The sequence below is a fragment of the Fusarium oxysporum genome, chromosome VIII (genome assembly GCF_013085055.1).
Source record: "Fusarium oxysporum Fo47 chromosome VIII, complete sequence".
NCBI lineage: Eukaryota > Fungi > Ascomycota > Sordariomycetes > Hypocreales > Nectriaceae > Fusarium > Fusarium oxysporum.
This window is the reverse complement of record NC_072847.1, coordinates 2,216,913-2,229,786: the sequence shown is the minus strand read 5'-3', so window position 1 is coordinate 2,229,786 and position 12,874 is coordinate 2,216,913. Positions and strand designations below refer to the sequence as shown.

The window sequence follows — 12,874 nt, the reverse complement described above, 5'->3', positions numbered from 1 at the left end:
GACCTTGAAAGAATGTGCGAAACAAGGAAGCACCTTCAAATCCATCGACTTCGGCGAAGGATTCGATCAGGCTTCAATCGACGACACCAGTTCGGAGGACACGATGCCAGACAGCGAACTCGAAGCCATAGAGGAATTCTTCAAAAAACCTCACGACACCAGAGGGAAGCCAACAGACGAACAAAAGAAAGCATGGCGACGATGGTGCAGATATGAGTTAGAACTCATGAAAGAACGACAAGAACTAAGCGAGGTGGATCACATCGAAGGATGTACGGATCCGGAAAAATGTCACCAACTATACCTCGAAAACATCGGAGCGTTACATGACAGACAGATGACGGAATCCGAAAAATATGAAGCACGTCTAAAGACATCTGAAAAACAATACGAAGAATTGGAAATACGCTTTCAACAGCGACTATTCGACGACGAATTCAGCAACGATTGCACCGACGGCGAAGAATGCGCAGACAGCGACTGCGAACAAACTCACAAGGACGCCTCGGGAAAAGAGATACGCTTCCTGTAACAACAGAGCCACAGGAAAGCGCCAGACAAGGACGGACAAGACCCGTACCTACAAGTGCTCTGGGAGCCACACAAGACAACAAACCCGATCGCCTAGTGCTACGAGCTCAGATCAAGGGAAGATGGCTAAACGCATGGATCGATAGTGGAGCAAAGAAGAACTTCATCGACCCAAGAATAGTCACAAAGCTAGGATTACCATGGAAGAAGAAGCGACTGTCATACCGACTTGTGAATGCGGAAGGACAGTACTTTGATTACAACAACGGTATTGTGGATCAAGAGATTGATCACCTCAAGGTCCGTATCGGAGGAAAGAATCAAGGGATAAGCTTCGACATCATACCTTTGGGAGAGAATATGGACATTCTACTTGGTATGAACTGGCTTAGACGACAAAACCCGCACATCGACTGGAGGACCGGCCAGATCACTTTCCCCAGTGACCCCGACAGCGATAGTAAAACGATCACGATGAGCAAGAAGAGATCTCAATCCACGACTAAAGGAGAAAGCGTGGACCGGCATGGAACAAAGATTCCACCACCTCCAAAAGGAGTACGACACAAGCACAAGAAAGGCCAAAGAAATAAAACAGAAATCCTAGGCATTCTCCAACAACAAGATCCAAGAAAGGACGAACCACCAACGACAAGCCAGGACCGACTAAAAAACATTCCGAAAGAATACCGGATATACGACAAACTGTTCAGAGAAGAATTAGAAACAGGAGTCCCCGAACACAGCCAATGGGACCACGAAATCAATCTCACAGACGACAACTTACCATTTCAGAAGTTGTATTCGCTCAACGAAAAAGAGCTACGAGTACAGAAGGAATACATCGACGAGATGCTAGCAAAAGGCTATATCAGGGAATCTAGTTCACCCTCAGCATCATCCATGTTCTTTGTACCAAAAAAAAACGGAAAGGATAGACCCGTCATCGACTACCGACCGGTCAACGCGAAAACCATCAAAGATCGAACCCCGCTTCCGCTCATCACGGAACTCAAGGATCGGTTACAAGGCAAAAAGATCTTCACAGCTCTAGACCTTAAAGGCGCGTACAACCTCATCCGTATCAAGGAAGGAGACGAATGGAAGACGGCGTTCAGAACCAGATTCGGACTGTTCGAATACCTGGTAATGCCTTTCGGTCTCACCAACGCACCCGCAACGTTTCAGCGGATGATCAACAGCGTACTTCGACAATACCTCGACATCTTTGTAGTCTGTTACCTGGACGACATCCTAATCTTCTCGGACAACGAAAAAGAACACAAGGAACACGTCCACAAGGTCTTGAAAACACTACAAGACGCCAAGCTATTGGTCGAACCAGAGAAAAGTCACTTTCACGTTACGAAGGTAGACTTCCTGGGACACACCATCACACCCGGAGAAATCCGAATGGAAAAGAAGAAGATATCCGCGGTAGCAGAATGGAAAGTACCCAACAACGTCAAAGAAACGCAAGCCTTCTTAGGCTTTGCCAACTACTATAGACGATTCATTAAGGACTTCAGCAAGATCGCGAACCCCTTAACAGAACTTACGAAGAAGGATAAGCCCTTCACCTGGAACGACAAGGCACAAGAAGCCTTCGACGGGCTCAAACAATCAATCCTCAGCGAACCCGTACTAGCGATGTTCGATCCCGACAAGGAAATCGAACTAGAGACGGATTCATCGGATTTCGCACTAGGAGGGCAAATCGGTCAACGAGACGACACAGGAAAATTGCACCCTATTGCCTTCTATTCACACAAGTTGCACGGAGCAGAACTTAACTATCCAATCTACGACAAGGAGTTCTTAGCAATTGTCAACTGTTTCAAGGAGTTCAGACATTACTTAATGGGAAGTAGACATCAGGTCAAGGTTTACACCGACCATCAAAATATTTCGTACTTCGCCACGACACACGAACTCAACCGACGACAATTACGCTACGCAGAGTACCTATGCGAATTTGATTTTGTAATCATCCACCGCAAGGGATCCGAAAATGGAAGAGCAGACGCAATCAGTCGACGACCAGATTACGACACTGGCACTACCAAAGCAAGAGAACAAGTGCTAGAAAAGAACGAAAAGGGAGAATACCGATTCACCCAACAAATGCAAACATTGGGATGGATACAAGCAGCAGACACCAAAGAAATTCCAGGAGATCCACAAGAGTTTATCCAAGAATTCCACGCACATCCACTACATGGACACCCAGGGGTCACCAAGACCCTGAAACGGCTATTACAGCAAGGATATCGCACGACACGAAAGGTAGTAGAAGAGGTTGTCAAACAATGCGATGTCTGTGCTAGAACGAAAGCACGACGACACAAACCCTACGGAGAACTACAACCAATCGAAGTTGCAGAACGACCATGGAGTTCAATCACTATGGACTTCATAACTAAATTACCGTTATCTGAAGACCCCTCAACCGGAATCTTTTACGACAGTATCATGGTTATCGTGGACAGACTCACGAAATTCTCAATCTACTTACCCTACAGAGAGGCAACGGACGCAGAAGTCATGGCCTACATTTTCTACGACAGGGTAGTAAGAGAACGAGGATTACCCAAGGAAATCCTATCGGATAGAGGACCGACATTTGCCTCTAAATTTTGGCAATCGCTTATGGCACTCATGGGAGTCAAACACCGGCTCACAACGGCTTTCAGACCACAGGCAGACGGACAGACAGAACGAATGAACCAAGTGCTAGAACAGTACCTTCGGTGTTACATCAATTACGAACAGGATAACTGGGTTGAGAAACTACCGAACGCCCAGCTAGCCTACAACACCGCCTACAACGAAAGTACGAAACTCACGCCGTTCGACGCAAACGCCGGATTCACCCCAAACGCGTACTACGACGCTCAAGAACCCAAGAATGTGAACCCCGCAGCCATTATCGCAAGCGACAAGCTGAAGGAAATACACGACGAACTCAAGACAGAGCTAGAATTCGTCAGAAAAAGGATGCAGAGACACTATGACCCTAAAAGGTTGAAGGGACCAACCTTTAAGGAAGGGGACATGGTCTACTTATCCACCAAAAACATCAAAACAGACCGACCAAGTCACAAACTGGACTACAAGTACCTAGGACCAGTTAAGATCAAACGGAAGACAGGGGAAGACAGATACGAATTAGATCTACCCCCGAACATCAGATGTCACCCAATCTACCATATCTCGATGTTAGAATCAGCCGCCGACACAATACATGTCAAGACCGGCAACGAACCCCGACAAATCACAGGACCAGAGGTATACGAAGCAGAAGAAATCAGGAAGATGCGCAAAGAAAACGGCAGAAAGGAATACTTGGTGAAATGGAAAAACTACCCAGAAAGCGAGAATACGTGGGAACCAACTAAGCACCTTGTTGGTGCCCAGCGGCTCCTGAAGAACTTTCACCAAAATCAAACAAAGGCGATGCGTTCAGAAAATCATCCCCCAAACCAAGAGAAGACCAGTCAACATCATTAGGAACATGATCCACCTGGAGATCACGCACCACGGCATCTTCATGAGCATCCAACATGGACAAGATACCATCCTCCTTCTCGACTTCTTGGAGACCACGGCGAGTGGCCTCAGAACGTTTCTCCTTCACCCTAGCACGAATCTTCCGGATACGAGACAGACGCCCAGCAGCCGCAGCAAGACGAGATTGCAAGGCCGCCATTTCCTCATGAAGCTTCAAAAGGTCATCGCTCGCTTCATCCTCATCCACCTCCAGTTTCTTCTCCTGCTTCATAAGGGAAGATACTAAAAGCAATCAGCGACAAACAAGAAAACACAGAAAAGAACTCACGAGAGGACGCCACCCGCGTACCATCACAAGGTTTTCTCTTGCGCACACATTCGCTACAACGACTGGAATCGGGAGACATCAAACATTTGTCCCCATTACCTGCCCTAAAACAACGGGTGCACGGCATATCCGCTTGCTCGCCGGACAACGCAACGGACTCAGCAAGTTTGGCAACGTCACGCTCCTTTTTTAATTTTTCTAACTCACGTTCCGCGTGGGTCTTGCGAGAATACTGTTTGGAGACACGGTCAGACATTTCGCGACATGATGATGAAAGGTTTAGGTTAGAACGCACCAAGTGAAATTCGGGATGGACAGGGTATGCAGGTCTCGAGGACGAGGCCCAACGGAGGGGAGAGATCGTGTTACGACCCCAGCGGTTACGTCACGTGTACCCCACAATTTCACTCCTTTCAAGAACCAATCACGATGCAACCATGCAGGGACGACCAGCGTAGGGACGCCGTCGTCCCATGGAACGAAGCGTCCCAAGGACGACAGCGTCCGCACATATCGTCGTCCTCACATCACACACAGTAGTATATAGAACACATTCATTTGCACTTTCATAGAACTTAGCTCACCAGCTATCAATAAAGCATCTTTACATCAATAAGCCTAACACGCATTACTTGATCATTAAGAAACGTGACACTTCGCATCGCTCAGCATCACGCCCTACGTTATCTGCAAACATAAACCTAGTACGGACTAGTTTACCTGTTTGGAAACCCAACCGTCACACTATTATATTATCTTAGTTAATAATAATTTTAATTATTATTAAAGTTTAACCTTTGCCTTTAATAGAGTAAGGGCTTTAATACTATTCTGGTTTATAATTAGAGATATTAACTCATTACTCAGGACCATAATCTCGAGACCTTTTGCCTCGCCATGCCCATGAGATCCACGACACGCCTTCTTTGCTCTTGAGTAATAGTCATGGGCCAGATAATTGACGCCCAAGAGCTGGTAGAGGCGACCAATATTGTAGTATGCCTCGGCCTTGGTCCAAGTCCCTCTCTCCATGGCCCCTGGCTGTCCCAGCTCAACATATCGCGACAAGTAGGTCTGGCCTTGCAGTAGCAGGTATTGGCGATTGGTCGATTGTCGCTTGAGGCCATAGTGAACATATGCCAGTCCTAGACTCAGATTCACCATGGGATTCTCAGGGTCCAGGGCCAGCGATCGTAAAAAGTAGCCTGAAACTAGGAGTAAGCAACTTCACAATGACGAAAGAGATGGTTCTCCTACCTAATGCGTATGTGTAGCTTGTCGACGTAAAAAGAATGTGGCCATAAAGCATAAGGACACATGCATCAAGAACTGTCTCCCCGTTCTCTCTCCTTTGGGAATTGGTCTCATCGCCGGTGTAAGCCTCGTCCATAGCCTTGATCTGTCGGAGAATGTACTTCTGTGCAGGCCCTGACGTATACCAGGATACAGGAGATTGACATAGGTTGGATAGTAAGGCGAACATTCGATATGAATCAGACGTGGCACCGTCTCTCATCAATTGGCGAGCTGTCGCGATACACTTCTCCTCATCGCTCGTATAAATGGCGCAGACTGGCTCGATCAGTAACCCAAATCAACAATGTCATGACTGCTTAACTCACCGCTCCATGCCACATGAATCATAAAGCCATGCTCTGGGGCTTGAAAAGCAGTCGAATCTCGGGCAGCTTCGCACACCTGATATGCTTCGTCGCGTCGGTGAGCAATAGCCAGGCCAATAGCGTAATCCAAAAACAAGTCAAGCCAGTTGTTGAAGGAAATTCCTTGGTGGGCATCGGGCTTTGAGGTCCCGTCGTCTCGGCCTTCGCTTCCTGGCTGTGGAGCAAGGGCTTTTGAAATTCATGTTAGCATATAAAACATTTGACGAATCGAACGAGTGCAACTCACTCCTGGCAAGTCTCTCGTACATCTGTGAAAGCTCGTTTTGCGGTTTATCGGCTTCCTGCTGTTGCAAATGGTTCTTCGGCCCCAGGAAGTGCAAATACTTATCCCAGGTGTAGAATTTCTTGATCGATCGAAACTCGTCCACAAGCTCCTTCGACGAAGCCATCCAAGTTGGAATCAGGTTGTGTTGCCCTTCTTTGATCTTTTTACGCAGATCTTGCACAATCTCGTACTGTTCAGTCAGCTTCATGGCACGAGCTTGCTCCTCTTGTCGGCGTTTATCAGCACCGGCTAGTCGTTTTGGTCGATATCGTCGTGGAATAAGCCGCTTTCCAAATGCATCTGTTCTTCGAGGAACCGCCTGGGCTCGTCGCGGAGCCCGACGACTTGGCTGCTCGAGGTCTGTGATAGAGTCTTGATGACCTTCTAGGTTTTGATCTCGAGCTTGTCGGAGGGCCATTGCCTCAGCTGCTAGGATGAGAGCTTCTTCCTCCTCTCTAGCCTTCTCGTACATGTTAGCCAGTTCGATACGGGCGTCAATGTTGTCTTCATCAGCGTCAATGGCAGCGAGAAAATACTCCTCAGCTGTGGCCGTTTCTCCAACTGCCGAATAGCATCGTCCCAGTTGTAAAAGAATGGTTGCATCAGCATCACCAGGTAAATCGCGGAGTATCTGATAGTATGAAATTGCCAATGGTGTATGGCCACGATGGGCCAACTCTTCAGCCAGGTCGAACGTTAGAAAGGGAAAATCGCCAGCAAATTCTCTTGTGAGAATCGATTCCGGCTCAAACCACAGCAGATGCCTCTGTTACCAAAGGTTAGCCATAATCGTCAGAATTAAGTTGGACCTTACCATTGCCTCGTCCTCGTCACCCAGCCGAAACCTGTATATTGCCAATCGAGCACGCAGGTCCCAAGGAAACGACTGGCCATAGGTGTCAGGACTCCAGACACCTGCAGTGAATTTCGGGACAGCAGCCCGTCGTTCGTCGTCCAAGTCCCATTCGCGATCGTCAGAAGTCCATTGGTCCCAGTAGTCTTCTGCCTCTCGACCCAATAGCCATCGAGAGAGTGACTTGGATTCTTGTATAGCTTCCTGATAACGTCCTGTCGATGCAAAAAGTTCCACGTAAATTCCAATATCATGCCATGGAGCTTCCGTGATCTCCATCTGCGGCTTCGTCCTTTCATGATCAAAGAATCGTTTATAGGCTGCGATTGCGCTCGGAACAGCGGCCTCGGCTTGTTTATTGTCAACACAAGCCTCAGCAAGTTTTCTGACGATTTCAAGGTCGTAGGGTCGATGCTCCAGAACAACTTTGTAGTCGGAGATGGCGGCTGCAAGATGGCCCTGTCTGTGACAAACCAGACCTTTGCCCAAGCGAGCATCGATATTCGTGTGATCGGCTCGCAGAGCCGCAGAATAGCAAAGTCTTGCGGTGTTGAGATTTCCGGCTTCGTCATCTGCAACGTTCTCAAGTGCGAATGATGCGCACTGAAGCCAGCCGTTCACATCCTTTGGGCGGAGATGAGCAGCATAAACCATCGCTGATAACGATTTGCCCATGTCACCTTGCTCACGGAAAATCGATGATAGAGTCGTCCATGCTTGGTGCGTTTCAGCATTGATTCTGATGACTTCAAAAACAAGATCCAGTGCTAATGAATAGTCGCCACTCAGGAAAGCTTGGTTTACTTTGGATAGTCGTGCTGTAATGTCTCCTCGAGGTTTTGCTGCTTTCCGTGGACCTCGTGCTCCTTTTCCTCGCAGGAGGCCACGGGCCGCAGGTGAGGCATCATTCTCACCCCGTTGATCTGCCAAAAAGGTTCTAACAGTCTCGTCTAACTTTGCGATATCTCCCTCCAGTTCCTCCAAGTCAGAGTCTGCATCTGAGGCGTTGTCTTGTTGCCTGCTTTCAATCAGTATATTCATGTCTCCAACGAGAAGTGATACCAACCTTTCCATCGTGTTTGCTTCTCGATTTGAAGCAAATTGTTACGATGTGGACTTTACCTTGTTGGACAAAGATGGTGTGTCTGGTGCTAGTCAGTAACTTAGAAGAGGTCGCGACGTTGACAAAGATGGGATGGCTGTGGCGATCTCCAAAGTGTGGCGTACTACGGCTGTCAGCACGTGACAGAAACAAGCGCACAGAACCAATCTTAGGGAACGACAGATGCTAGAGTACGTGGATGATAAGGTGTGCATTCTTATTTTGTCTGTCTGCCTACCCAGGCGTGATATGCCATTCGACTTGAGAGTGATGAATCAGTAGCCGTCATACAATGATGACTCTTTGGTTCATTTGTTGAATGAGCCTCCTACTATCACATGCCACAGACTCCATTCATACAAATCCTACAAATGAAACGTATAACTTCAAGATGAGGGAAGGGTCATCGATGCAAAATAAGACCATGTATCAAGGTCTGTCGATCAAAAACATGGCAGAAATACAAGGTGGCTGCCGACCAAAAGAGTCATAGAAAGCACAAATCATTAACACGAAGCCATCTGGACAAGGATGAGGTGAATAAACCTTGGATATGCAAAATAAGGCAAGACGTTACTATCAACAACATGATCTCGTGGAAACTCATGAGTTTGCGCACTCGAACTATTAATTTTGATCCTCAGCAACCTTCCATCTTGGTGTAAAATACTAAATCGAGTCTGTAACAGAATTGTAACAGGGCTGTAACCCATGTCCAACATGATGTGTGCAAAGTTGAACCACTTAACGTCCATTTTCGCAGGTCTATATATGGGCATGCCCGGTTGTGGTGATTCTAGCCCAGTTTTCCATCGGCCTTGGCTTCTGAGACATCATTAGTACATGGTCTCAAACAACTCTGGCTTGAAAGCACTTACCCTTAACCTGTTCAAAAACCTTGAGCATCTTTCGGCGTGCACCGAGCGCGTTGACACCACGCTCTTCCAGGGCTTTGTCGTCCAACTCGATAAGGTCTGTCCACTTCATATCCTTGAGATTATCGGTGTACTTGTGAAGGCGAAGACTGCGGAGCCAGCTGGGGATATCCTGCAGAAGGGTTGGGTCGGTAGGGTCCTCGGGAGGCTTGGAGCTGCCTCGTCTCCCACGAGGAGATCGTCCACGAACCATGTCCGAATGATCAGATAAGTAGCCCTCGTGACCAGGCATCCCAAGGCCTCCCAAGTTGACCGGTTGCATACCGCCAGTAATCAATGGCGAGGACACATCGTACGCACTAAGGAATCCATTGTTCTGCGGTGAAGTGAATGGTGCCATATGAGGCACTCCAGGTTGCATGGCAATTCCAGGAGAGCTGGGACGAGAGCGCTGGCCACCCAAACCAAGGTTTTGCTGCGCCTGAAGAGCCATGAGCTGTTCTCTACTGAGGACTTGACCATGCTCATTGATCATGACAACATTCGTGTTTGGGAGGTTGATTCCAGGCTGTGGACCAGCGGAGACAGGATTCTGTCCTGGCGTGCCGTCATTGGACCTAGTTCGGCGGTACTTGCGCACGTCGTCCAACGCGAATCGGTTGTTGACTGTCGACAAAGCTGCGAGTTTCATGGCAGTGGCGTTGGCAACCATATCGGCCTGGTTACCTCCGGTGTTGGCTGTGTTGAAGGTGCCGGTCATAGGAGTGTTGACCATTGACGCCCAGTTGCCGCTGCCAGCATTGTACGGTGAAAGCAAAGGCAAGTCCCCAGGATTCTTATCCGGGGCAGTCAGAGTCGTTTGTTGGATCGTATTGTTGCTTGACAATTGCGGACGCGGAGAGCGAAGTCCACCAGACGGTGTCGGCTGCACAAACTGGCCCATAGGGGCCTGAACAGAGGGTGCCTTACCAGAGTCTGCGTTCCCGCCACTATTCCAAGGCGAAGAACTAGCAGGTCCAGCATCACGGCTATCCTGGGGCGCACTGATAGACGGAGCAACCATGGACGAACGATGATCCAAAGCGGCACTGTTGCGGTTCGAGGAGGGCGGGTTTCCAGTCTGCTGAGTGAACTTGGCCTTCTCTGTGGCAATGGCTGCCGCAGCATCGGGGAACATGGCGCTGATGGTAGAGGGGTCGAGTCCTGAATGTCGCTTATTGGATGGGGCGATAACCGAGTTACGGGCCATGGAATTACGGGCAGAGTCGACATTGAGCTTGTTCATTGCATCACTGAGACGGTTCGACATAGGGTCTGGGAAAACGGTACGTTAGAGGTGAATCAAAGCTTATATTGCCAACGAACATACCTTTGTCGAAGCTGGCAGGGGATAAAACCCCTGACATGGGATGATTCTTTCCCATTTGCTGGAGCACCTGGATGAAAAAGCGAATCTGAACCTGAGTTGTCTGCTGCAAGAGGGCATACAAAGCGGCGGTGCGTTCAGCCTCGCTCAAGACACGGAACCATTGCTCGATGGCACTGAGCTCGTCCTTGAAGTCCTGGTCCAGAGTAGCAGCAGCCATCTCTTCCAGCGTCGTTTCGTACTGATCAATGTCGGCAATCCACTGCTGGGCAATCTTGTCCTGAGAGTCCGATTCGGCGTTGTTGGGGCCAAGGTTCTGCTGAGCCTGCCCATAGAAATCGGAGGAAGGTCGAATGCGGCTGGAGGGGGAAGGGCCAGTTAGGGACGCCATGTCGGCCGAGGCGCGAAGTGAGTGACCAGAACCAACGGCTCGAGAAGACGGTGGCCGCAAGGTCGAGGTGCTGTTGGCCTCGGGCGTGCTGTTTCTGTTTCCGATGACGTGGTTTCCAGACATGTTGAGCATTATCGAGGGTCGGTGGTTTCGAACGGGTTATTGGTAGTGGTAAATAGCGACGAGCGCAGAATGTGACGTTGGCAAGCAAAGATGTTACAAGAATCGTCTCTCGACTCCTGCAGTGACCGGCTGACCTCAAAGGAGCTTAAGACTTGAAGCAAGGCAGGAAATTTAGAACATTATCTGCCAAACGACGAACAGTGCTGCGAGTACCAATGTCAGTAGGTAGCCCCTTTGTTGAAAAGACTTCCAAGCTGGTACGACAGTCTTGGAAGAAGTAGAAGGAGAAAGCAGAAGCAGCGGAGAGAGGGGAGGCGTCATACCAGTATAAACGACACCTAAGTAGGTACAGGTAGTCAAAGAAGGGACGAAGTCTGCTTCCAGGCAGGCCACAGAAATCCTGATTAAATCCCGCCGACGTATGAAGTAAAGGACCAGCGTCCTCTAGAGGTTGGCTCGTCAAGGACAGAGGGATGATCGGAAGCAGAAGAGAATGCCTTCGTGTTCCGATAACTTAGCACCTAGCCTACTACGAAGACCTCAGCCCCTGGGCTTACCTAATCGGGGAGTGCGTGCCCGCCCGCCAAGGGCTCACGGGCCTATCGGTAGCAGAAAAAGGCCATTAATCCTTGCCAATAAACATTGTTGCCTCAGGCGCTGTTCGGGTTTCGAAGTGGCAAAACGTTTTGGTTATCAGTAGCCATGATCGAAACGGAGGTAGAGTCTCCCAGAAAGGTCTAGTTGAGTTGGAGATAGCTCAATTAGGAACCAATCCTCTTTTGCAAGAACTATCTACGATGTATACCTATACTGATTACTGGTACATAGTGGGCAATTGAGGCAATGAGAAGGTACGAGATGGGTACTATAGATCTATCACAAGGTTGAGACATGAATAGAAACACTCTCTAGCAATGATCGAACGACAGGTTCAGCGATAAAGCATTTGAAACAGGGGGCATGGTGCAGCTCAAAATTCAGGGTACACGACCACTACTAGCGAGTCACAAGAATAGGTAGGTCAGCGATTCGACTAACGATACATGGAACAGATTAGGGCCTGGACAGCATGTCACGGACAAATTCACTGCATATTGGACCGTGTAGTATGGAGTTCAGGTAGAAGTTTTTCCGTCTACTACCTCATGTCCCTGGGATGGAAACCAAGCAACATGCTTTACTCGGGGCCATCAAAACGTTGAACGCCGGGACGGGACCTGTCGACATCCACCATCTTCTCGTCGGGCTGGCCGCATGGTATGTATTTCCATCGTTTCATTTTGCGTGAGTTCTATCGTTTGTGTGCCATAACCGAGCAATGCGAATGCTCCAAATTGACGCCTCCGTTTTCCTTTGCCGATATCTTAGACAGTCTCGCGCTTGCCCTCCTTAGCCTCCTTCTGTAGATCTTGTTAGCCAGATGTTTTCGTGCGCGGACAAATGTCGCTTCATTCGGTTGGTGCGTTTCGTACCAGGGCCTTCATGTTGCCGTGAAGAGCATGTCGGTGGTTTCGTCGGAACTTGGGGTCGGTACCCTTGAGAGAGGGGTAACGAGAAGTCTTGGGCTTCTTGATACTGCGCAGGAGTCAGCGATAGTCGACAATGTTGGGGAATTCGATATAATTACCCGTTCCTGTGCGCCTTGCGCGACTGGTTGTGCTGGGAGCTGTTCTTTGACTCTGAGACAATGTCAGTGATCTATGAATCTCCCTTGAAGCGTTCTCTGAGGTTGTACGTACTCGCCATTGCTGCTGATTGATTCCCTGTGTCGACGGAGACGGATCACGAAGTTGCGAGGAGAAAGCTGGAATTGTGTGCGGTTACAGCCTCAAGCCCTAGAGGGAATCG

The 12,874-nt window shown here is 48.9% G+C and overlaps 3 protein-coding genes across 3 annotated transcripts; all 3 read right to left on the bottom strand.

The window, feature by feature from the left end:
- Positions 1–5,130: 5,130 nt before the first annotated feature.
- On the bottom strand, positions 5,131–8,356 carry FOBCDRAFT_229780 (uncharacterized protein). Its single transcript, XM_059609815.1, has 6 exons — positions 8,236–8,356; positions 7,131–8,187; positions 6,278–7,082; positions 5,992–6,219; positions 5,627–5,941; positions 5,131–5,574 (listed from the first exon to the last, which is right to left on the bottom strand). The coding sequence occupies exons 1-6, from the start codon at positions 8,241–8,243 to the stop codon at positions 5,153–5,155; spliced, it is 2,835 nt and encodes a 944-aa protein (XP_059465627.1). The 5' UTR covers positions 8,244–8,356; the 3' UTR covers positions 5,131–5,152.
- Positions 8,357–8,803: 447 nt separating this feature from the next.
- On the bottom strand, positions 8,804–11,530 carry FOBCDRAFT_166541 (uncharacterized protein). Its single transcript, XM_031188178.3, has 4 exons — positions 11,350–11,530; positions 10,516–11,229; positions 9,150–10,460; positions 8,804–9,096 (listed from the first exon to the last, which is right to left on the bottom strand). The coding sequence occupies exons 2-4, from the start codon at positions 11,033–11,035 to the stop codon at positions 9,068–9,070; spliced, it is 1,860 nt and encodes a 619-aa protein (XP_031035443.3). The 5' UTR covers positions 11,036–11,229; positions 11,350–11,530; the 3' UTR covers positions 8,804–9,067.
- An 860-nt stretch (positions 11,531–12,390) lies between these two features.
- On the bottom strand, positions 12,391–12,772 carry FOBCDRAFT_278222 (ribosomal L29e protein family-domain-containing protein; the record flags this gene model as incomplete). The annotated part of the gene is made up of 4 exons (XM_059611550.1): positions 12,391–12,426; positions 12,499–12,601; positions 12,654–12,705; positions 12,766–12,772. The coding sequence occupies 4 exons, from the start codon at positions 12,770–12,772 to the stop codon at positions 12,391–12,393; spliced, it is 198 nt and encodes a 65-aa protein (XP_059467765.1).
- Positions 12,773–12,874: the final 102 nt, after the last annotated feature.

Coding starts and splice junctions, on each gene's coding strand:
- FOBCDRAFT_229780 (XM_059609815.1), bottom strand. Junction 7,083..7,130: donor GTGACGAGGACGAGGCAATG/GTAAGGTCCAAC, acceptor CTTTGGTAACAG/AGGCATCTGCTGTGGTTTGA. Junction 5,942..5,991: donor GATTCATGTGGCATGGAGCG/GTGAGTTAAGCA, acceptor TGATCGAGCCAG/TCTGCGCCATTTATACGAGC.
- FOBCDRAFT_166541 (XM_031188178.3), bottom strand. CDS start 11,035: ATGCTCAACATGTCTGGAAACCACGTCATCGGAAACAGAAACAGCACG. Junction 10,461..10,515: donor CCCTGCCAGCTTCGACAAAG/GTATGTTCGTTG, acceptor CCGTTTTCCCAG/ACCCTATGTCGAACCGTCTC. Junction 9,097..9,149: donor GGTTTTTGAACAGGTTAAGG/GTAAGTGCTTTC, acceptor ATGATGTCTCAG/AAGCCAAGGCCGATGGAAAA.